The sequence below is a fragment of the Pagrus pagrus genome (genome assembly GCF_965226575.1).
Source record: "Pagrus pagrus genome assembly, chromosome: 13".
In the NCBI taxonomy this organism is placed as follows: Eukaryota; Metazoa; Chordata; class Actinopteri; order Spariformes; family Sparidae; genus Pagrus; species Pagrus pagrus.
The window spans coordinates 1411551-1437439 of NC_140197.1; the positions used below are offsets into that span (position 1 = coordinate 1411551).

Consider the following 25889-nt stretch of genomic DNA (forward strand, 5'->3'; position numbering starts at 1 on the left):
AATATTTCTGAATTATAATGTGGTTGAACATTATTTGTAGCCTGCAAGCTTCATGTAACGTTATAATAAAGTAACTGTTTTACACATTCATTATAATTTCTACGAAGTCTGCAACCCAAGCAGACTCTCTTCTTGAGGACCCTTGTGGACTGGGTGAATTTTGAGTTTGGACAGCCCTCAAACCTTGCGCCTGCAAAGTCCACAAGTCTGCAAGTGCGGTGAAATCCAAACATTTGTATGCAGCCTGTATAGTCAGACAGTGTGTGTTCATGTGATTTGGAGGAGTGACTCTGTAGTTGGATACTTTCAAATTTTAGCTTGTTTTTGCTGGTTTCTATAATCTTACTAACCTGAGTCGGTGTTGTTAGTCAGGCAGTGAATGTTAATGTGTTTTGGAGAAATGTCTCTGAAGGGAGGTTTCACCTACCCAGTGCTATAAGTAAAAAGTTCTTCAGTGTGGCCCAGGACACATGTGTGTACACACTGCTAAAAGAATGTGGTCACATGCGGCCCGGACGGAGTGGTCAGATCTCAAATCATCCTCATCCTGGGCAAATTTGAGTAACTTGACTTGTTACTTGTGGTTATATTTACATATGAGCCATATGCCAATTATTTGCCACCAAATTAGCAAAAACATATCTTAAATATCAAATCACATCTTTAGACAATATTTTTAGCATAGCATAGCAATAGCATTTAGTGTAACAATATGCATTTTCTTAAAAAAAAAAAAACATTGTTCAGAGACTCAAACGATTAAGGAAATAAGTAATATTTGAATCAATTGGACAATATTTTAAATTGTATATTTATATGGTATAAAAATAGATTTTTTTAGAATACTGCAGCAAGTATTGTACAGCTTTCTTTTCTGTAGTTTTCTTTGTCCATGTTATTTACAGAATTAACTGCAGTAAATTATAGCTCATCACACATACCTATATTGTAATTTATCAACATTTGCCCTTAATGAAAAAGCTTGCTTGTTAAGTTCATCTCAAATTGTGTGATACATGTCCATGTAAAGGGGCGCGCCACTGATTTAGTAATGTCAAGTATGGTCAAAATCTATTTTGCAGAGGTTGAGATATCCTGATTTGTTATGCCTAGTGTGAGTCAAGCTCCAAAATCACATTTCCCATAATGCAACCAACACCTAATCTTTTTAAGGTATGTTATATATCCACAAATACATTTCCACCTGTGCTTTTATTCATATCATTTTAAAAAGGAAACACATCCTGCTTGAGTAGAACAGAGTTCAGTGTAAAATGTAATTATACTTAAAATACTCAGACCTGTGTGTCTCTCACTCTGCCCTTCTCCATCCTGACTGATGAGGATTAGTTCTGTTCCAACGGTTGTACAGTTGGATATTTATAGCTGATTAAATTATGTGAACTAGCACTAACCCATAGTGTGTGTGTGTGTGTGTGTGTGTGTGTGTGTGTGTGTGTGAATAAGGCCTAGTAAAATGGTACAGCTTGTTGAGTCATGCAGAAACACACACACATACATGCTTCAGTCGTGCCAGTTTCAGGCAACTTTGTCAGTGTATTTGAGAGTATTTGTTGGCCCATACCAACACATGGACATACATGCACACACACACGCACAGTTTCAAGTTCTCAGGGAGATTGTCACTGCCATCCAATCCTCTTACAGCACAGCACAGACTACACACACAGAGAGACTCACATGAAAAAGGGAAGGGATAGACTTCAGTATATACAGTATATGCCAGCTAAGTCCTGAAAAGTGTGTGAGTTCAGGTGTGTGAACATGCCCGTCTTAGCCTCAGAGGACCATTAATAGTTCATTTTTCATTTGTGGATGAGTGCTTGTATACAACTATTTATTCCCACACAAATATGACTTATAGTTCTGATGTTTTTGTGTTATCCATGTATATTAATTTTAGTTCTATACTACCAAACAACAACTTTGTGCATACATGTGCAAATGTGTGAAACACATCTGATCTGAAACACGACGTCTGATCTATAATTTTTTTTATTATGTCGACAATATAATACTGTACATGAACGCACTTTTAAAATGTTTATAAGGTATAGATTGGAGGTGTGAATCTTCACTGGTCTCATGATTCGATTACAATGCAGTTGTCAGTAATTTGAATGCAATACGATGTTACGATGATAATGTTACATGCAATTTTCTATATTACAGCTACTCTTTCATTGTGTAATTTTCCTTTTTATTTAGAAAATAAAAATCACAATATAACGGTTTACAATATAAAAGCTGAATGATATACCAGTATCCATGTGACCCGTCTCAGCACATAAACATTACAAAAACAAAACATAAATCCTTCAGCAGTGCTGAAATCTACAAAAGTATCATCTTCTTCAACAAGGCACTTGTTAGGGCCCGAGCACTGACAGTGCGAAGGCCCTATTGTATCTGTAAGGATTCTTTATTATTATACTTCTTTGTCCTTCCAAACGAGCGCGCATTTGGCGGCCTGAACATACCCCAAAACGCATCAAAATTGAAACATACGTCACATCTGCGTGCCCATATCTGAATTCAACATGATTGGCGGTGGGTGTGGCCAGGGGACTCCATAGCGCCACCTAACGTCGAGTCATGTGACCAAAAACCTTCTTGGATCGTGATGAAATTTACAGGAGTCATGGGTCTCAAGGATTTAGACAGGAATTATTTTTGTTGGAATTTTTGCCACAACAGGAAGTCGGCCATCTTGAATGGCGTACGGCAATTTTATTTTTTCCGACACTGATTACAGGACTTTAGGATGTTTGCAGACTCACCAAATTTGGCCTGTAGCTTCTAACCCATGAGTACGTTAATTCAATACCACAACTGCCCTCAGGCGCGGCATGACAGCTCAGTAGCGCCCCCTAATGGCTTATCCCATTTCGCATGTACAGGCAAACACCTACACACACAAAGATTGAGTCACAAACGTTGATATCTCACATGGGTTTGGGCGTTTTAACTGAAAAGATGGCTCCATAGCGCCCCCTGGAATATTTCAAACTTTAAGCCCCGCCTCCTACATGCATATACGACATGCACAAAAAACCCTCTTGGATCCATACCCTCAGTCGGCTATTTTGGTTCAAAGTTGAGATTTCGCCGCCAGTTTCACCCATTTAAAACCCATTTCTATGCCTCGTACTTTAACTGACTCCTCCTACAGATTTAACACCACAGACTTCACATTCACTAAGTATCATCCTCAGACCTTGATGACCAACACTTCTCAAAAGCTTTCGCCTACATTATACCTGCTGGGCATGGCGGTGCGGTCAATTTCGCTGCTTTGCCATTGTAACAGGCATCTCCATGTATGGTGTGTGTTGGACACACATTGTCCACTAGGTGGCAGTGTTGTGTTTTGGGTCACACGGATCCCATTCAGGTAGGAACCTTTCCACAGGCAACAGGCGACCTGACATCTAGGCACGTCATCATAGCTTGCAGTTTTAATTGGATGTGGCGATCACAAACATGACTCTGCTGCACACACCAAGTCAACAACACCTCCCCAGATCTTGGCTGTTTAGCTGGACTCTCTGTATTATTTATGGCTGCAGACATTAGGGACAGGTGAAAACAGCACAACGTGGTTCATCGTCCAGTTGTTGCTTCCCAGGAAATTCATAATATCTGACAGGTGTCCACTTACAAAATACTTATTGAGTTTTTCTAATCACTGCCTGCCAATCTCTGCCTCCTTCTAACATATCTCATCATCATATGTAACGTTAGCCTAATGTCCAGCCAGCTTTAGAGTGACGCTGTTATACAAATTTATTGTCCAGCCGATGCCAGAAAATCAAACATTAACATAGGCTGAAAAACTGTGTGTGTGTGTGTGTGTGTGTGTGTGTGTGTGTGTGTGTGTACATGTAAATATATACACCGATCAGCCACAACATTAAAACCACTGACAGGTGACGTGAATAACATTGATCATCTCATCACAATGCGATGTTCTGCTGGGAAACCTTGGGTGCTGGCATTCATGTGAATGCCACTTGACACGCACCACCCATCCAAACACTGTTGTGGACCAAGTACACCCCCTCATCACAACAACACTACCTGATGGCAGTGGCCCCCCAGCAGCACAATGTGCCCTGACACACCGCAAACACTGCTCAGGAACGGCTAGAGGAACACAATAAAGGGCCCAAGGTGTTGACCGGGCCTCCAAATTCCCCAGATCCCAATCTGATCGAGCATCTGTAAGACGTGCTGGAGCAGGTCTGATCCATGGAGGCCCCACCCCCCAACATACAGGACCCAGAGGATCCACTATAAAACGCCCTGGTGCCAGACACCACAGGACACCCTCAGAGGTCTTAAGTCCATGTCTTGACAGGTCAGAACTGATTTGGCTGCCGAAGGGGAACCTTCACAATATTAGGCAGGTGGTCATAATGTTATGCCTGATCGGTGTAATATATCTAATATTTCATTAGACCACTGTTACGCTGGACCTAGGGAACTGAGCCTAACATAAATAACCGACACCCAACACGGTGCAAGTTAAGTGACACAAAACAATTTATTTATAACACGAGTAATGAGTGCAATTATGTACAGTGAAATAGGTGCTCTATATACAAGTGGTGAAGCGTGGCTTCAGGGTGAGCTCAGGCCTAAAACAACAAACAAAACACAGGTCTAAACTCTGGGGTCCGAATCTATCTAAGCCCTATAAAAAAGAAAAGAAACAAAAGACAAGTGCTGAACCTAACTCCCTAACCTAATCAAAAACAGGAGAAAACTGATGTAAAGTAATAGGCAGCTCACCCCTACTGCTTCCCTAACAGCAAACACTCTTGCTCTGGTTTTACCCAGAGCACATGCACACTCACAAACACACTCTAACAAATTTGACTAGTTTCACAGTACAAATAATTTCTCTAAATTTAGTACAGGCCAGCACAATAGCGATCCACCGCGTCCTCTGGCATTGCCGGCTCTTATAGTCCCCACTTCCCGGAACAGCCAATCCCTCGCTGCCACAGCAGGGATGCGGAACCAATGAGGTGCGGGAGCCACAAGATCCTCTGGGGAGACAGGAGCTCTTACTCTGTGTACAAAAGAAAACACACACACACACACACACACACACACACACACACACACAAACACACACACTAACGAATAACAGCGCAAGCCGTAACAACCACCTTTAGCTTTGATTATGGCATGCATTTGCTGTGGATTTGATTTTCCCAAACATTTAAGTGATCTGAAGATGAAGATTTTTTTACGACCACATATCTACCTCAATGATGATGGTTAACCACTATCCTTCCAGGTTTTAATGATGAGTCGGACAGTTCTTGACCCAATTTCAGTAGTTTCAGTAATCTCCTTAGTTGTTTTCTCGACCACAGGATATATCTTCTGACATGGTTGTTTAAGAAATGAGAAGCTCCTCACTGCGTCAGTTGGGGTTAAATAACTTGTTACTGGCTGAAACATGTTAATCACTGCAGTAATTATCCAATGGAAGGCTCCATGGTGTATATCTTAAAAATATATATTTAATATATTTAGATCATAAATCAATAAATAAAGGGACATTCTAAACTTTAATAGGAGGTGATATTTAAAGCTTGTTGTACTCTGACAACAGTTCTGTCTGGGTGTCTTTTAAAGTCCCACTCCAGTGTGTTTTGGTATTTTTATGATCTGTCCTGACAATGTTTTATCATTTTTGACAAATAACTTAATTTTGTGCAAAATAAGCTTTTGCTAAAATGGAACAGACTACATTAGACTCTGGGTCAGTAATGTACAGGTTACAGTTTGTCCAATAAACTCTGCAGCTCATTAATACACAAGAAGACTATTGCTATCACACTAATATCCATGCTATTTGTGTCTGTACTAATATCCATTCTATTGCTATCCATGCTAATGATGTTAATCATGCTGAAATGGCAGTTTGGTAGTGATGGTATAACATCCAACTATTAACCACAGCCCATTCTGGGTTCGAGAAAGAATGTTAACCATTACACAGGAAGAAACATTGGCTAGAGTAGGGCTTTTCCATTCAGTAGGCTATGCTCAGCCGTGTTTGCCTCCATCATGTTTACAAAGCTACTGTGGAACATAAAGGCAACGTGTTCAGTGACATAAGGTCAAGGGGCGTCACAGAGTGCAATTAAGAAAATGTATACCATAGCCGTTTTCCTTTCCAATGATTTCTACAACTCTCATTTGTCTGTGATGGAATCAGTGGAACACAAACTAATTTGTCAAAAAAAAGACATTCATGAAGTTTGGTTCAGTAATTAATTATAGGTCTTCTGAAAATGTGACCAAATCTGCTGGGTCAAAAATATACATACAATAATTCTAATATTTGGTTAAATATATTTCACCTCAACTAGGTGCTTTTGATAGCAGCCCACAAGATTATTGAAGGCCTCTGGATGAATTTTTAACCACTCCTCTTGATAGAATCGGTGAAGTTCAACAAATCTGTTGGCTTCCTGGCACGGACTTGTATCTTCAGCATGGTCAACATCTTCTCGATGGGGTTCAAGTCAGGACTTTGGGAAGGCCATTCTAAAACCTCAATTCTAGCCTGACTGATCCGTTCATTTACCACTTCTGATGTGTGTTTGGATCATTGTCCCGTTTGAACACCCAACTGCACCCAAGACCCAATCTTCTGCTGATGATTTTAGGTTTTCCTGAAGATGTGGAGATAATCCTCCTTCTTTATTATTCCATTTACTTTCTTTAGAGCAGCAGATCCACGGGCAGCAAAACAGCCCCACAGCATAATACTACCAGCACCATGCTTTACAGTAGGTCTGGTATTCTTGGGGTTAAAGGCCTCACCTTCTCTCCTCCAGACATATTGCTGCTCATTGTGACCAAACAAACTGTTTTTGTTTCATCTGACCAGAGTTTTCCTCCAGAAGGTTTTTATTTGTCCATGTGATCAGCAGCAAACTTCAGTTGAGCTTTAAGGTGCCGTGTCTGGAGAAAGGGCTTCTTTCTTGCACGTCAGCCTCAGCTCATGTTGATGCAAAACACACTTGACTGTGGACACTAACACCTGTCTTCCAGCAGCTTCTAATTCATCACAGACTTGCTTTTTGGTGGTTTTTGGTTGACTCTTGACCATCCAGACCAGTTTTCTCTCTGCAGCAGGTGATAGTTTGTGTTTTCTTTCTGATCATGGCAGTGACACAACTGTCAGCTGATCTAGGGACCTGTAACTGCTTTGAAATGGCTCCAAGTGACTTTCCTGACTTGTTCAAATCAATAATGCACTCTTTCAGATCAATGCTGAGCTCTTTAGACTTTCCAATTGTAGTGTTTGTGGCTGAGTCTAGTGGCTGTATCAAACAAGCCCTATTAAATGGGCCCAGAACAGTCACCAGCTGTATGTGTTCCACTCATTCCATCACAGAAAATGAGTTGTAGAAATCATTGGAAATGAAGACTGCCATGATATACATGTTCTTCACAAGTGTATGTACTTTTGACCTCGACTGTATATATACTGTATAATACCCCTTGTATGTATATATAAACTTATACAAGGTGTTTGCTGTTCTTCTCTCTGTTGATGAAAAGAACTGTTGCTGTCCGCTGTCATTTTCGTGTGTGTTCACACTTTGCCACACGGAGAATTGCAATAAGATGCAAAACATTTGTGTTGCAATATTATTGCAAGTGATGAGCAATTAATAGTGCTATCAGCGGCTGCAATCCATTCTTTGTGATTTAGCCCCTCAGTATTTCTCTGTATTTCCAATGTTAGTCAGCAACTACCTGTTTGATGTTTCGCTAAACACAGTGCACAGAGCTTACAACAGTGACAGTATGCATCGTTGCCTTCATGTTGCAGAATTGCCACCCAGCGCATGTGTGTTTTGACCAACAACACAAAGATGGACAGTAAACAGTAACACAGTTAAATGACAAATCAGCTACAGACACAGTTTTCAAAAGGCTGAGACTGAGAGTGAAACTCCATCCAACTTCATCCTCCAAGCTGATACACTGTAGAAAGCGTTCTCATGTGTAAATCAACAATGGCAGTGGTTTACACTTGTTTGTATTTAACATGTGCATCAATCTTCACAAGTGATCAACATGTGTAAATAATTTTCTATAATTCATGCCATAATACCAGTGATGTTTCTAGTTACACACCTGCACAACACATACTATAAAACCCTAAAACTACAAATAATAGTTTTTCCACCATAGAGCATTGACAAGCTTCCATTTTTTCAATTGCAAAATGAATGACAATGATTTTTGAAACTGCAGAAACTACTGGAGAGGTGGAGACGGACCCACTAACCCTGATGGATGAGAGACAGGTGAAGGAGAGAAGCATCATGGGACAAGAGCAGGGAGATGATGGTAAAAGCCAAGTACAACCAGCCAGCATGAATACCCAGAATTCCATGACAGAAAAAGAGAACAGTGTTGGAGTGCACACAGAGATGGAGGAGAAGGGGAAGGAGAAAGGAATGGAAGAAGGCGAGATGAAGAAAGAGACGGAGCTGGAGGCGGAGGTGAAGGTGGAGCTTTGCCAGTCTGGGCCAGGCCTGCAGATGAGCTTCATCCGGGGCACTGACCTGTTTGGGTATGTTGGTATTGAGGCAGTACTGGACCAGATGAGGAGCAAGACCATGAAGGCTGGCTTTGAGTTCAACATCATGGTTGTTGGTGAGTCTCACACACATGAACACAACTCAGACAGTGACAAACATAATGATAATAATCATAATCATAATCATAATCATAATAATAATGATAATAATAATAATAATAAGTTAGGCCCCCCAAAAGCAGTGATTTGGGGAAATAAAAAGTTACTATCGCATTGTTTCATAGCAGTTACGTTCTAAAACACAAATAAACACCCCCACACCTCTGCACATCGCTGCAATGTCAGATTTTAGGTGAATTCAGGCCAAGCATTTGTGTGTAATGATATGGGCTTGATGGGTCTCTTCCTCATTAAGATAATATATTTTGCTTTGCATTTCCATTGGAAGAGGAAGTATGATTATGTGAGGAGGAAGTGGTTTTGAGAGTTGGGCTGTCTGCTCTTTCCTGTCACATACACAAAGAGATGATATACACTTCCCCTGCAGTTTGAAAACAGGAAGTTTCCCTTTCCCATAATCTTTAATGATTCAAGTGTGCTAATGTTTTAGCACTTTTTGTTAACCATAAGTTTATTTGCAAATAATATTGATGAATTGTCGAATTTGTCTATCAGTGTCTACCCATGTGGACATACACACACATGCTTAAATGCAGACCTTCATATTGGATCTGACATACTGTGACATGTCTGGGGTACTGGTCTTCATCACATCAGTTATGTGAGGGCGATGGGCTGTGAGACAGGGTCTTTCAATTTTCCATGTACGTGATAAATCCAGAAATCTTGAACTATTGTCCAACAAAAAAAGATGAGTGCAGCCTGCTGCTTTACAGAACAAGGCCCATGAGAGAGGTGTTCTAGTGGAGAGGAAAAGGATGTTTGACAAATATCTCAATAATATATTGAATTATGAATATTTGTCAGGCAGTTCACATAGGTCATGCCCAGAGCTGCACAGACTGTAGCTGAGTGTTTTACTCTTTTCTGTTTGCCTATGTATTGCCTTCCACACTATCATTGATATTGTCCAAAATGTAGTGTTGATATCAAACAATCACCATTATGGATGAGTCATCCTCCTGCGCGCTCTGCCCCAGTGCCACCCCTCACGTATACCAAATAGAGTATTTCCAGTAGGTGAGAACGCTTCTGATGCAGTCAATCCCCTGTTGTGTGTACATTTATGAAAGGGCAACTCTGTTTAACTCGATTTAATGTCCAGACCTGATTCTCAGGACATCGCCAGAGTCCCTATGTGAAAACGGTTTTGGCTTGTCTCTTTCACATAGCACAGCTTTCAACTACAACAGCTTTAACATTTTCCAACCTACAGTTTATATGTAGAAAGGTGTTTTATTTATTCTACTGTATTTTGAATAAAGTTTATTGTTTTGGCAGTGCTGAGACGTGTCAGAAATAAATACTACACAATCTTTGATAAAAGCATTGTTTTTTCTGTGTCTGCAGGTCAGAGTGGTTTGGGCAAGTCCACGCTGGTCAACACTCTGTTCAAGTCCAAAGTCAGCAGGAAGTCTTGCACGCCCAATTATGAAGAGAAGATCTCCAAAACAGTCAAACTACATACAGTCAGCCATGGTAAGTCCACACACACATACACACACACACACACATACACACACACACACAAACCAACCTACAAATTGATATTGACGGACAAGGAGGTCACTGTGTGTGTGTGTGTGTGTGTGTGTGTGTGTGTGTGTGTGGTTTTACTACTCCTTGAGTATCAAAACCATCCAAAGGACCTGGCCAAGACTCTCGACACCATTTATGGAAAAAGCTAAACTGTGGTTTGTCACGGTCATGTTGTTTTGTACCTTCCTCTGTGGTTACTTTTGTTCAGGCCAGGGTTAGGCAGGGGATGTAACAGAAGAGAATTCACACATCCTACTTTCATATCACCATTCCTTTTAGGTCTTGTCTCATGACAGGAATCCAAGCTTGGTCTGTGAACGCTTTCATAAAAGCATTTTCTAGTTTTAAAAGGTGTTACATAACTGTTCTCAGATGTGCTTATCTCATCTGCAATGCATACATTTATTAACAGTCAGAGATTTTGCATTTTACAGTTTAATGCTGTGGTATTCCTCATTTCAATCTTCAGTTGCATTCAGTAAGGACAACATCATACATTACTGAGCAGGGCTAACACATGGTAATATTGGATGGTTATATACACTACCAGTCAAATGTCTGGACACACCTTCTCAATCAATGGTTTTCCTTTATTTTTATTACTTTTTAACATTATAGATCAATACTGAAGACATCCAAACTATGAAGGAACACATATGGGAAAAGGGTTAAACAAACCAGAATATGATTTATATTTTATATTCTTCAGAGTAACCACCTTTTGCTTTGATGACAGCTTTGCTCACTCTTGGCATTCTCTCAATCAGATTCATGAGGTAGTCACCTGGAATGGTTTTCCAACAGTCTTGAAGGAGTTCCCAGAGGTGCTGAGCACTTGTTGGCTGCTTTGCCTTCACTCTGCGGTCCAACTCATCCCAAACCATCTCAATTGGGTTTAGGTTGGGTGACTGTGGAGGCCAGGTCTTCTGACGCAGCTCGACATCACTCTCCTTCTTGGTCAGATAGCCATTACAAAGCCTGGAGGTGTGTTTGGGGTCATTGTCCTGTTGAAAAACAAATGATGGTCCCACTATGCACAAACCAGATGGGATGGCATGTCGCTGCAGAATGCTGTGGTAGCCATGCTGGTGAAGTGTGCCTTGAATTTTGAATAATCACCAACAGTGTCACCATCAAGCACCCCCACACCATCACACCTCCTCCTCCATGCTTCACGGTGGGAACCACACATGTAGAAACCATCCGCTCACCTTTTCTGCATCTCACAAAGACATCTTGGGTGGAACCAAAAATCTCAAATTTGGACTCATCAGACCAAAGTACAGATTTCCACTGGTCTAATGTCCATTCCTTGTGTTTCTTGGCCCAGGCACTTCTCTTCTTCTTGATGTTCTTCCTCAGTAGTGGCTTCTTTGCAGCAATTCGACCATGAAGGCCTGATTCACACAGTCTCCTCTGAACAGTTGATGTTGAGATGTGTCTGCTACTTGAACTCTGTGAAGCATTTATGTGGGCTCTAATCTGAGGTCTGAGTAACTCTAATGAATTTATCCTCTGCAGCAGAGGTAACTCTTGGTCTTCCCTTCCTGGGGTGGTCCTCATGAGAGCCAGTTTCATCATGTGTTTGATGGTTTTTGCAACTGCACTTGAGGATACATTCAAAGTTCTTGATATTTTCCGGATTGACTGACCTTCATGTCTTAAAGTGATGATGGACTGTCGTTTCTCTTTACGTAGCTGAGTGGTTCTTTTGCCAAAACATGGATTAGAACAGTAGTCGAATAGGGTTATTCACTGTATTGAACTGTGTACCAACCCTAACTCTGCACAACACAACTGATGGTCTCAAACACATACAGAAGGCAAGAAATTCCACAAATTAACTCTTGACAAGGCACATCTGTTAATTAATAACCATTCCAGGTGTCTACCTCATGAATCTGATTGAGAGAATGCAAAGTGTGCAAAGCTGTCATCAAAGCAAAAGGTGACTACTCTGAAGAATATAAAATATAAATCATCACAGATTAATATATAGCCTAGTCACTCATATTAAACTAACAAACTGTTGGTTTGATTTATCATTCTGAAGTAAATACTGATTGCAGTGTAATGACAACTTCCATGTGGAGATTGGTTCTCTATAAGCCTCGCTGTCACAAGGCTTTCTGCCACCTGGCTGTTTTTTTCCCAAGAACATGAAGGTTAAATTACGGCACAAAGGAAGCTCATCTACCATTGCACAACCACAACAGGAAGAGACAATGTTTTCCCAGGTCACTATCTCCAGGTATTGGTGAAACAACTGGAATAACTGTGGAAGCCCTCTGTTATTTAGGTATTTTAAAGCTTTTATTATGAATTGGCAACATCAGGAAATGTTGGGCTGTCACCAGCATTAATGTGACATGACTCCCAAAACAGCTGAAGTAAAGTAAAGTAGATGTCTGAAAGTAGAAATAGGAACACAGAAGAGAAGCTAAACTTCAAACTACAGAGAATCAGTCTGAAGCTATACAACTACTGAGAGCTGAACACACAGAGACTTTTAAAAACGTCTCTCCCTCTGGTCTCCTGCACAGATATGAGATGAGTCTCATAACACAGGCTTATTTTAGGGGCAGAAGGGGGCTCGTCACTGGTTGGCCCTGCTCACAAGACATCATTGCTGCCTACTTGGAGGTGGTTGGGCACACGTTGGGCCCACTTTGGAGAAAGTCCATCGTGGGCGTGGCTCAGATTGGCTCGGCTCAACTTGGCGCAGTAAAAGTGTTAATTTGAGAGGTCCAGGGTCCAGAGCAGGGAGGCAGCGGGGCAGTGATGGTTGGGAGTTGAGGAGTTGAACAGCTCTGGGAACAAAGCTTTTTCTCCTCCTCTGTGTCCTGCAGCCCGGGCAGCGGAGCCGGCGCCCTGAGGGGAGCCACTCAAACACTGGGAACAGAGCGTCTCCATGTTTAACTCCAGGCAGGAGTTATCACAGCACTCCATAAACTCATGAAGTGTTGAGCTGTGGTGATGTGAGGGGCCTGCGAGCAGCGACAGGAGAACTCTGTCATTTGCATACTTGACCAGATGACAGTCTGGATGGGTGGACCTGCAGTCATCGGTATAGGGGATGAAGAGCAGAGGAGAGAGGACGCAGCCCTGAGGGGAGCCAGTAGAGGTGATGGATAGGTCAGAGAAGGTGTTATTGACCAGCACTCTCTGTGACCTGTTAGTCAGAAAGTCTGTAATCCACAGGATCAGCTGGTCATCCAGGTGGAAGCGGGTGAAGAGTTTCTTTGCCAGGATGTGTGGCTGTAGGGTGTTGAATGCAGAGGAGAAGTCTGTAAACAGGAGTCTGGTTGTAGTGTTGGGGTGTTCTGGGTGCTTATGTACAGTGTCCATGATGTATATTTTAGCATCATCAACCCCTCTGCCTGCGCGATAAGCGAACTGGAGAGGGTCCATCAGTGGGTCAGTGACCTTGATGATGTGGTTCTTGATGACCCTCTCCATAGCCTTCATCATGAGAGAGGTGAGAGCCACAGGCCTCAGGTCGTTCAGAGCCTTGACTGAGCTCTTCTTGGGGATGGGGACCAGTGTGGAGTGCTTCCATAGTTGGGGAACTGTGCCGCTGTCCATAGATCGTTGAAACAGGAGCTGAAACACGTCCCCCAACTGCTCTGCACAGCACCGAAGGACCTGTCCACTGATGTTGTCTGGGCCAGGTGCTGTGCTCTCCTTGGTCCTCCTGAAGGCTCTCACCACCTCCTCTGTGCTGAAGGAGAGTTCAGCTTCTGCAGGTGTGAGGGAGGAGATAATGTCTTCTATCTGGGTGATGTTGTCTGTCTCGAATCTTGAAAAAAGGAGTTAAGGTGGTTGGGGAGGGATGCTGGGCTGCTGCCGGCCACCTGGATGGTCCTGTGGGTGGTGGGAGCAGAGTTCACGGCAGCCATGTTTTTGATTCCCTGCCATTTTTTATGGCACGCTTCACCTCTCTGTTAACCTCCTTTTTTTCAGATTCGGTGCCAGTGAAGAATATTCTTTTCTTTTTGTTGAGAATTTCCTTGTTGAGAAGTTCTTTGGTTATCCAGGGTTTATTGTTAGGGTAGATAGTAACCTTTTTGGTGGGAATGATGTTATCCACACAAAAAGAGATGTATGAGGACACCGTGTCCACTTGCTTGTTGATGTTGCTGGAGGGGGCAAGAAGGTTATCCCAGTCTGTGGATTCGAAGCATCCCTGCAGATGCAAACAGCAGCAACAAGATGATGATGATAATACAGTCATCTACACATCAAAAGTTCAACATCAGATAAAAACTGTCCATGCGCTTGTTAGCACCAAGCATCATGGATGTAAACGCAGAGTCTTCTTCACCTCGTCCTGCACTCTGTTTTCACGGAACACGGTCCCCCTGTTTAGTGCAAGAGCTTTATAGCACCTCTGGTCGGAAGATGCCGTGGGCAGTGATTATTTCAAGGTCCGCTGCTCTTCATCCAAAAACTGCACTTCCTTTTCCAATGCTGAGTGTATTTATAGTGGATTGTATTGTGACGTGAAAAATTAGATGTCTCTCTTGGTTGCGTACATAATTACATAATTATATAATCACCATCAGTAAACAGGACCCTGTCTGACTCTCTCACTCGCCGGCGGGATGCTGTTTTCTGTGGGAAAGTTCACTGAAGTCTCGGTTGGGAGGGCTGACCAGCACCATGAGACAGTAACTACAACAACACAATAGTGAAGGAGACAAACACTTAGTGAGTTAAAGTTTTTTGCTTTAATCACATCACATAATCATCACCATTCAACCGCGGGTGCCGGGTTTTCTGCCTTTTTCCTCATATAAGTAGCCAAAGACACTACTAATTACCATGTTACTGTTGTTTGGTCCTGTAACGCTGCTTTGTGGGACATTTCTCTCATATTTGATGAGTGAAGGATCTGTTTGGTTGTCAGACTGTGAACACCATCAGACCGACACCCCTGATCCGTGCCTCCGGCTTATCCATTCACACAGAGGGTGAAACTGTCCCCCCTCTCTGCATCTGAAACTTTTGCACAGATGGCGATGCAGAGAGTACATGATTCCCGCACCAAAAGGGCAGTGTGAATGGGGCTACTGGCTGCTGCACCTGCATGCACTACCATCAGTGTGTGTATGTGTATGTATTTTCAAGAAAACCTTAGGGGAAAGACGTGAAATATAATTTGTCAAACACACACACACACACACACACACACACACACACACACACACACACACAGTCTGTCTGTCTTTGTTAAAGGAATGCTCTTTTTCATTTGTCACTCCAAGAATGAGAAGCTGCAGATCTTGACATCCTCTATAATGTGTAAATGCACATATGTACTCTGAAACATAGAAAACATGAAAAAATACAAAATTAATTGGAAGCTTGCTTGCACTGGACCCCAACTTGGAATGGGCAGATAAGCCTTTGGTCTGATAAATATGTTCAGGGAACTTGATGAAATCAAGGTAGAGTGATGAGTTGATAAGGAAGTGAGGCTCCCCTTCACATGACAGGACTGTCAGAATGAAACTGGATCATAGATCTGTGTTCTTCTTTCAATGCATAATCCCAAATGAAACAGAGCCGACAATACACTTCATTGACTTTATTTTGTAATTCAGTAGACTATTATGTGTTTTTCGTTGTTTCCTGAAGCCTTCCCAGTCACACTCCAAACCCAAAGTAAAAATTCAGTAATTTATACTCAAGCCCCGTTGTATCCGTTAGCCAGCCAGCAGTGCCGTCTGTTGGAGAAACCTTGAATTTACAATCAAAAGTGAATGCAGTCAAGCGGTTCTTTCTTCATTTAGCAATAAAAGCGCCACCTATTGGCCAATTTGCACCAAATTTTGCACAAACCGTCATCGGGCCATGGAACACATTAGCAAAAGTTTTGTGGTTATGGGACCGTATTTCGGCAAGATATACAAGACTGTCTGTTTGGAACAAAATGTACAGGAAGTTGTTATTTAATAACTTTAATAACTTAATAACTTTCTTATTACAAGTTTTTTCGTCAGGAGGGTCCACAGATGCTGTGTGCAAAGTTTGGTGCAAATAGGTAAAATTGCCTGGAAGGAGTTAGCAAAGGTATATTTGCGACATTTTGCGAATTTGCGAAGGAAATGTTGCGCAAAAGCAGGTGTGGCCTACATCACACAATTTAGCTGAAACCAGGGAACCAGGGAATAAGGTTTAAAAATGTGCAACATATGTGGGAGTTATCAGGCAAAACCTTTTTGTCTTGATAATAGCGCTACCTGCTGGTCATTTTTAATAAAGTCATGTTAAATAAAGTACAAGGCATAGAAATGGGTACCTACAAAATGGGAAAAGCAATAAGAGGGTCATCGAAATTGACCGCACTGTCACGCCCACCAGGAATAACGTAGGCGAAAGCTTTTTACAACTTTTCGTCATCAAGGCATGAGGATGATACTTAGTGACTGGGAAGTCTGTGGCAGGAAATCTGTAGGCCAAGTTAAATAATGTACAGGGCTTAGAAATGGGTTCCTACAGACTGAGAAAGTCCATAAGGGGGTCATCGAAATAAACCGCTCTGCCACGCCCACCAGGAACAACATAGGCGAAAGCTTTTGACAACTTTTCATCATCAAGGTATGAGGATGAGACTTAGGGAGCGTGAAGTCTGTGGCGTTAAATTTGTAGGATAAGTTAAACAAAGTAGGAGGCATAGAAATGGGTATGTACAAAATGGGAAAAGCTGTAAGAGGGGCGTTAGGGGGCGCTACTGAGCTGTCGTGCTGCGCATGAGGGCAGTTATGGTATTGAATTAACGTACTCATGGGTTAGAAGCTACAGGCCAAATTTGGTGAGTTTGCGAACATCCTAAAGTCCCGAAAACGGCGGAAAATCGCTGCCTGCCATTCAAGATGGCTGACTTCCTGTTGCAGTAATAATTCCGACAAAAATAACTACTGGCTAAATCGATGTGACCTCGATGTGTCCTGCGAATTTCATGACGATCCAAGAACTTTTTTGATCACATGACTCCGTATGAGGTTGCGCTATGGAGTCCCCTGGCCACCCCCACCCCCAATCATTTTGAATACTAATAGCAGCACACCAATGTGACGTATGTTCTGAGTTTGGTGAGTTTTGGGGTATGTTCAGGCCGCCAAATATGCAGTCGAATGGAAGGAAAAAGAAAAAGAAAAAGAAAAAAAATAATCCTTACAGATACAATAGGTCCTCGCACGAGATTCATGCTCGTGCCCTAATAATAACACTACTAAACAATCCGAGCAAATACAATAGGGCCTCGCACTGGTCAGTTACAAAAACAATAGGGACCTCGCAGGTTTCCTGCTCGGGCCCTAATTAAAACTGCAAGCAGTGATGAACGGGCCCTCGACCAATGTACGTCGGGCTGTGGCGCCGTCGGAGGGCATGCGCATCCAACCTAAATAGGATACATGTCAGGCAAAACACAACAGTGAAATTTACATTGACTTCCTGTGTCCAGTGGGTGGCGCTATGGATATAAAACAGTATTGATGTATAGTCGTATTCGGGGCAAAACCCTCTACATGTGTGACAAATTTGTTGTAGATGGGAAATTGTATGTTTGAAAAATGAAAATGGCTGCACGCAATCCAAGGTGGCCGACTTCCTGTTGGAGCGAAAAATTCCACAAAATAATTCCTGTCTAAATCGATGAGACCTGAGTCCTGCAAATTTCATGATTGGAGAAAGTTGTTTTTCACATGACCCAGCGTTAGGGGGCGCTATAGAAATGACACAGTATCCATGTATAGACGTATTCAGGGCGAACCCCTCTACATTTATGAGTAATAGATGTAGATGGGAAATTGTATGTTGAAGTTTTAAGGACTTCCTGCTTCATGGCGAAGGATCGACTTTGAATGAAAATGGCCGACTTCCTGTTGGACTGAGGGATTCAGTGCCTGGAGGTATTTTGTGCCTCTGGTCATGATACATATGCATACCGAATTTCGTTCATGTATGTGCATGTAGGCGGTGGGGCTTCAAGCTTAAGCGCCCTTTTCAATCCTTGTGGGGGCGCTGTGGTGCCATGTTTGCACTTAAAAGGCCCAGACCCATATCAGATATCAATGTTTGTGACTGGTGATGGATCTGCCAAATTTGGTGTTTGTAGGAATTTGTCCGTACCAAATGGGAAAAGGCATTAGGGGGCGCTACTGAGCTGTTGTGCCACACCTGAGGGCAGTTGTGGCATCAAATTAAAGTACTCCTGAGTTTGAACCTATGTGTCAAATTTGGTGAGTCTGCGAACATCCTAAAGTCCTCTACACAATGTTGGAAAAATGAAAATTATTGCACGCCATTCAAGATGGCCAACTTCCTGTTGCGGCAAAAATTCCAATAAAACAAATTTGTGGCTAAATCGATGAGACCAATGACTCCTGTGAATTTCATGACGATCAAAAATAATTTCCGCGTCAATTTTCGACCCTAGGTGGCGCTAAGGAGTCCCCTGGCCACACCCACCCACAATCATGTCAAATTATCAAATTTTTCCAGATGTGACATATGTTCCAAGTTTGGTGAGTTTTGAGGTATGTTCAGGCCGCCAAATATGCAATCTCGTGGAAGGATGAAGAATAATGATAAGAATCCGAGGAAATACAATAAGGCCTCGCACTGGTCAGTGCGAGGGCCCTAATTATGGCAACAACACTTGCGCTGCTCTGTGCAGCGCTTCAAAAACTTAACATTACACATCTTTAGTTTATTTAACGTAGTTCACAAAAGAGCTGTTAAAGTTAAATATCAGCCGAAGCAGGCATATTAACATGGCATTAGATTACATACATCCCCTTCCTGTGGAGTCAACCAGCCGAAATACAGACGGCGCCACTCTGCCATTGCTGACCACATTGTGGTCAGACGGGTATAAAGTAAAATCCTGTCATCAAGATTTTACTGTCATCATCAGGATTCAAGCAGTCTGCTGCCACCTAGCACATACACTTATCAAGTGCAGCCCTCCCTTTTACCACCACGGCATCACCGCGGTAACACCACAGCAACCAGTAGGGTAACTTGGTAGACAGCGTTTTGCATCATGTGCATCTGTGCAATATCATAGCCCATGATTTCCTTAAGTATACTATGTCAACTAGTGATATCAGCACAAGAACTGTTGAGGAATATTTAGACAATTGTTTTTGTCATGTTATAATAATTGACAGATGCTATGATTTCGCTCTGTGCGTGTCCTCACGAGACTGAACACAGGAGCTCAGTTTCGTGGCTGAGACACGAACTAAGGGATGCTGCCGTTGTGGGCGGGTGCGCCCAATTATTAGACTAAAACATAGAAATGTGCCAATTCTGATATGTTCATATACTTAAAACGGACGGAGCAACCTAACGCAGACAAGTCAGCTTACCGTTTTTAGGTGATATGCCATGTTTGTAGTCGAGCTGTGATAGCCTATACAAACAGTTGTTGACTTTTTTTCCATTTTCTATTTTTATAAAATGCTGCCACACTGCTGATGTCTGACATGGTAGAATAGGAATGACTGTAAATGAAATGCTTAAAAATAAATAAATATTTAACAAACCACCGGACCTTGGCCGTCTAGTACTTCTTCAATCTGTTGTCTGTAGTGGGTTGGGCTAATCCAAAATAGTGAAAACAAAGGGTGCTCTTTTTTTTTAAAACAACAGATAGACAGTAATACACACAAAGAAACAAACAAAGAAGTCGAACAGCAAAAAAACAAACAAACAAACAAAAACAAAAAAACGAACAAAACATAGCACAACTCTTGTTGGAGTTGTGCTACAATGAATTGAGAAACACAACGAAACCAAGGACATATAATATAATAAAGTGCTACAGTGCTCAAGTAAAGTGTTGCAGTGCTCATAAGAGTTGGTGGGGTTTGAATCAGCTGTCAGAGGTGTGTAAATGGGATGAAGTGCAACAATGCAAAGACCGGAACACGATTTCTTGTTGGGAGTTGTGCTAAAATGAAATGAGAGGTGGTACATTTGTAAAGTGCTGCAGTGCTCCTTATGGTTTACCCATGTCAATGCGCATGTCCATGGGGGGTCATGCGCAGTGGCATGGGGAGCTATGTGTGTTCGATTAGAAATGATTACAGGTCTGGTTGGACTTGAGCCAGTTTTTTAACTGCCTTTTGAAAATAAGGAAGGTAGAGCAGTCTCTTATGGAGGCTGGCAGGCCGTTCCAGATTTTGCTGCCTCTGACAGATATAGCAGATTGTGAGAAGGAGGTGCGCCTAAATGGAATTGCACAGTCTCTTCTCATAGTAGCTCTAGTGTTTGTGCCGTTAGTGGATTTGCGTTCAAAAAACTGACTCAGGGGTGGAGGTGCAAGTCCATTCAAAATCTTAAAAACACAGCATGCAAGTTTGAAAGTGATAAGACTGTCAAAACTCAGTAGATTATGGTGTGTAAGGATGTCACAGTGATGGTAAAAGAAAGATTTTTTGTCAAAAATTTTCAGGGTTTTTTTAGAGAGATTCAATGGGTTTAAGTACGTTTTTTCCCGTTAAAGACCAAATTGTGAAGCAGTACTCAATATGTGAGAATATCATAGAGTGCATAAATATTTTTGCTGCGTCTTCAGTTAATGAGGATCTTATTTGCCTGAAATTGCTCAGATTGAAATTAACTATTTTGATTACTTTTTTCACATGCTTTTTGTAGGATAGGGTAGGATCTAAAGTGACACCGAGGTACTTAAACTCTGTCACCAAATTAAGTTCCTCCCCTCTCAAAAATACATTGGAATTTTGCATAACAACAGGTTTTTTAGAGAAAGCCATACAAACCGTTTTTTGCGTATTTAAATACAGACATGAGGCAGTGAGCCATTCTTGAACATTGGACATGACAGATGTTAGTGTCTTAGACACCTCGCTATAGTTTTTACCGTGAGCAAGGACAACGGCGTCATCTGCATACATCTGGAAATGGACATTGTTACACACATCTGGTAGGTCGTTTATATACAAGGAGAACAACAAAGGTCCAAGAATAGAGCCCTGCGGAACCCCAACAGAACAACTAAGATAGGGGGATTTAACATTATTAATACAAACACATTGTTTTCTGTTTGATAGGTAAGATCTGAACCACTGAATAGCCTCTGTAGAAAAATTAAAATGGGATAGTTTAGATAGGAGGACCTGATGATCCACCGTATGAAAAGCCCTTTTTAGGTCAAGAAACTGCCATGGCACGGGGACTGCTATCCAATAAATGCCTCACTTTTTCAGTGAGCATGCAGGTGGCTGTTTCTGTGGAGTGCAAAACCGAACTGCATATGATGCAGAGGGGTGTGACCTTTATCCAGATGTTTGGTGATTAGACTGGCCATCCACTTCTCAGCCATCTTGGATATGATAGGGAGAATGCTTATGGGCCTGTAGTTTGCCATTTCAGTTTTCGTACCAGATTTAAAAATAGGTGTAACCAAAGCAACCTTCCACTGTGATGGGACGGTGCATTGTGTAACAGTGTGTCTCTGAAGACACACTGTTACCTGTGAAACAGGGGTGCTCTGAAAACACTCCCATTAGCACTTGGTACTTTCCTCCTGATGAAGTCAAATATGCCATATGCTGGACACACAGCATTGGGATGGAGAGGACCTGCTGCGTGTTTATGCACTGCCATAACAGCATGTAATTAACACGCCAAAAATCGACCAATCAGAACTTTGGTCGAGCCAGAACGTGTAGAATACAGCCCTACCTCCAACCTTATGCCAATTTTCCATGACATCTGCCAACCTGGCTCTTCTAAATTTGACTCGGCGCGGCAGCCTGGCAGAGATTTTGCATTTCCGTCACAACAGGTCTACCTGCTTACAGGTGTGTCTTAAAACAATGAAGCGCTTGTCCCAATCCCCACAGTATTATCGAAGAATCACCGCTTTTCACTTATCACATGATGGGAGTAAGGAGATTTGACTGACTAGACAATGGCGGAGGATTTGCTGTCAAAGCAAAAAGCAAAAGTGCCTGTTTGGCTCAGTGGTAACAGGGAAAATGTAAATGAGGGAAAAGGAGTTGGTTACCTCAATGAGAAGGTGAAGGTGTGCAGCCTGTCACCTGCAGCTCTTCATCGAACTCCTCCTTGTCCAATTACTTCCACAGATTATATAAAACTACTCTCTGGCATGTGTCAAACTGATCAGCTGTCAACAACTGCTGAAAATAACCATTGTTTTGCTGTGTAGATACAAATATGATGAATTATAGCAGAAGTAGAAGTGATAAGTGCTAAACTTTATGAACACAATACATTTCCTGTTACTAGCCTACTTCATGATAAAAGTCAATGCATACTTCAACAGTTAAATGCTTTTGATGTGGAGCTGCAGAAGTACAAAATGTTTGTTTTTTTACAATTGCAGTAAATTAACACAGCGGGTACAATATATCGCTCTTTCCGAAGCCTCTAGACTTCATGTTACTAAATGTTTATTCATTGCCCCCACGTTAGTAGTTTCTGAATCTATCGCTGTTATGGTAACGTGACATCATGCATGATGTAATGTTAATAGGCCTTTTTATAGTGCATTCCGTGCATGAGTGGAAAAAAGGGCTTGAATTAAAGTTAGAGGCTGTTGATACTGTCTGCAAATCATTTTCTTTGTTATTGTCCTTGGCCAAGACTAATGCAAATTTGCCAGTGATTGTCTTAACTGCATTATTTATATATATTGAAATTGTTATATTAATCAAGTAAAAACAAATATTTAGAATAATCAATATATTAGTCTTTAGATTGACTGATGAATCGAAAAAAGAATAGTTAGAATAATTGATTAAAAAAATATAATTAGCTAATCTAATAACAAAAAATCATATTCTAGAAGGAATTGGCATTTTAATACATTATGTTAAATTCCAAATTTTTACATTTTGCATTCTAATGTGTGCAGTGTGTATTTGGCCTACATTCAGACAATTGAATGACATGTAGCAACAATAATGATAATGAAATGATGATAATAATTGTTATTAATAAGTTAGGTGCGGTTCACCTGGTAGCATACTGTAATATTACTGTGCTGTTTAAGAAAGGGAGGGAAATGGTAGTGCATGAATATGTTAAAAACGGTGGGTTTTGTGCCACTGGAGGTTGATTATACAGTATTGAGAATAACATTTGGCACTACACCATAACAAGCACTATACTAGTTAGGATATAGTTTTGCTGTGTTATTCAGTGGAAACTTGTAGTCTGGCCTTATTTTGAATTCCCTTTAAATGTTGTTCTTCCTCTTTTTCCTGCTTCCAAATAACCTGTGATGTGTTTTCTTTTAGATGTGAAATGTCATATAAACCTTTATTCAAGTTTCTAACTAATCTTATAATGGCAGGAAATCAGGAAACATACTGTACCTTCTATGTCTCTCTCTCTCTAGTGATTGAGGAGAAGGGGGTGAAGATGAAGCTGACAGTGATTGACACTCCGGGATTTGGAGACCAGATCAACAATGACAACTGGTGAGAGGCAGGAGGTTAGAGACAAAAAGGACGGATGGATGGAGGCAGAGAAGAAGATGACACTTTCCACAACTGGCTACAATAGTATTTATGGAAGAAATAGAATAATTTATTTCAGTTATTGCAATCCAAACCAGAGAGCAACAGAGTTAGGTGGAAATGCTGTTTTTATAAGAAGAAATCCAAACATTAATGACCTTTATGATTATACTGCAGGCAATTTGATAGCACATGCAGATACTGCAGGTTTTTTTCAGGTTTTTATTCATCTATGCCAGCTAAGTTGCAGATTTATGAAACATTTATGTCTTTATTTTGAACTAATAGGCTTGCGGCAACAGACAGTAGAGTAGTCTGAAAATATTAAGATACAGATTTAAACATTATTGGTTTTCACTCACTGACTCTTCTCTGCTGCTCCTCTTTCCAGCTGGGAGCCTATAGTAAAATACGTCAATGAGCAGTATGAGAAATACCTGAGAGAGGAGCTGCATGTCAACCGCAAGAGGAGAATACCCGACAGCAGAGTCCACTGCTGCATCTATTTCCTCCCAGCTACCGGACACAGGTCAGTACACGTTTGCTGCTGTTCAGCATCACACTTCTACACCAACACAACGCTAATTCTATAGTGATTTTCAAATTTCAAGTGTTGAAGAAACACTTTCAAAGAAACAAAGTCAGTATAGAAACAAGACAACATTTAGATTTATAGTCCCCAGCATGGGGATACTTTGGTTTCTTCTTTAGGCTATGATGGTGTCCACCTAATGCATTCATCCAAGTCAGTGGTAAAAACGGTCAAAGACAAACCTAGAATGGTACTCAGTAAAGCACATAGCTCCACCAAGGCCCAGCAGCCCCCTTTAACTGTAATCACAGGCATTCAGGGGAGAAAGAATGAAAAGGACAAATGTAAGGGGGGATTGTTAGCAAGTACTTGGTGTCCCTTCTTATCAGTGCCCCAAATGTTAAAAAAAAATGTATGTTATGTTGACATGAAAAGACAAAAACCATCAATCAATAATTGTCTCATACTAACAAACAACATCCAAGTATTCTCTATATATCCACAGCGTATTGCACTGTGCCATAGACCTACCTCCATTGTTGTCCAAACTGAGATGAGATCTGTTTTTGTTTCCAGGTTACGCCCCATCGATGTTGAATTTATGAAGAGGTTGGGGAAGATAGTGAGCATCGTACCAGTCATTGCAAAAGCCGACACACTTACCATTGAGGAAAGACAGGAGTTCAAAGAGAGGGTGATGGATCACACATACACACCCTCAACCAAAGCTGTAGCTCATTTTTCCTCTCCAGAGGATTTTCAGATTGTGCAACATGAGCAAAATCTGTTTGCTGTTTGAGTAAATCTTAACCATACCACCTATGTGTTTGGCCCTCATAATTCCTGCCCTACAGTGCCTTCAGTGTAAACCAATTAAACTGACCTATTTAACCTTTGTTTAACCTTTGATTATTTCACAGATAAGGCAAGACTTGGTGGCCAATGGGATTCATGTTTATCCCCAGAAAGAGTATGATGAGGATCCAGAGGAACGCAAACTCAACAACAGTATCAGGGTAACGTCTCCACTCCTGTCAATTTCTGCTGCAATCCGTTGTAAATCGGAAGGCAAGACCAATCTTAATGTGTTTCAGTGCATTTGCTTGCGAAAACATGGACCTCCACAGCAAATGGATGTTTGTATGGCAAGTCTGTGAACATGCAAGCAACTCAAGCAGCTGATTTAACAAAGTAGGGCCCCCCAAAAAAGACAGGAGGAGTAGGCTCCTACAGCATGCTTGCAAAGTCTTCTGTCAAATGTAAATTACTACATTAAGTGAAGTACAGTAAAAATTTAAGAAAATATAAAAGGCAATTTCTCACTATGTGCGCCGCCATACTGCTGTGATGTCATCTGTGTTTATGTTGATGAAGTCGGGCTTAGTGGATCTTTGATGACCATTCCATTGCATTTTTCCATGTTGGAGGTTGTTTTTGAGAGTTCAGGATTGACAAATTGAGAGTGTGGAATGCAGCACAAGTCACAGCAAAAATTGACATTGCCATT

At 41.5% G+C, this 25889-nt stretch overlaps 1 protein-coding gene across 2 annotated transcripts in view; it reads left to right on the forward strand.

The window, feature by feature from the left end:
• Positions 1–25889, forward strand: part of LOC311268679 (uncharacterized protein) — a 124946-nt gene that overhangs the window by 93476 nt on the left and 5581 nt on the right. For both annotated transcript variants that reach the window (XM_084372432.1, XM_084372431.1), the window contains exons 3-8: positions 8317–8721; positions 10136–10264; positions 23730–23811; positions 24242–24379; positions 24959–25076; positions 25303–25398. In XM_084372432.1, the coding sequence (XP_084228558.1) occupies positions 8317–8721; positions 10136–10264; positions 23730–23811; positions 24242–24379; positions 24959–25076; positions 25303–25398 (968 nt within the window). The remainder of the gene's footprint in view (positions 1–8316; positions 8722–10135; positions 10265–23729; positions 23812–24241; positions 24380–24958; positions 25077–25302; positions 25399–25889) is intronic.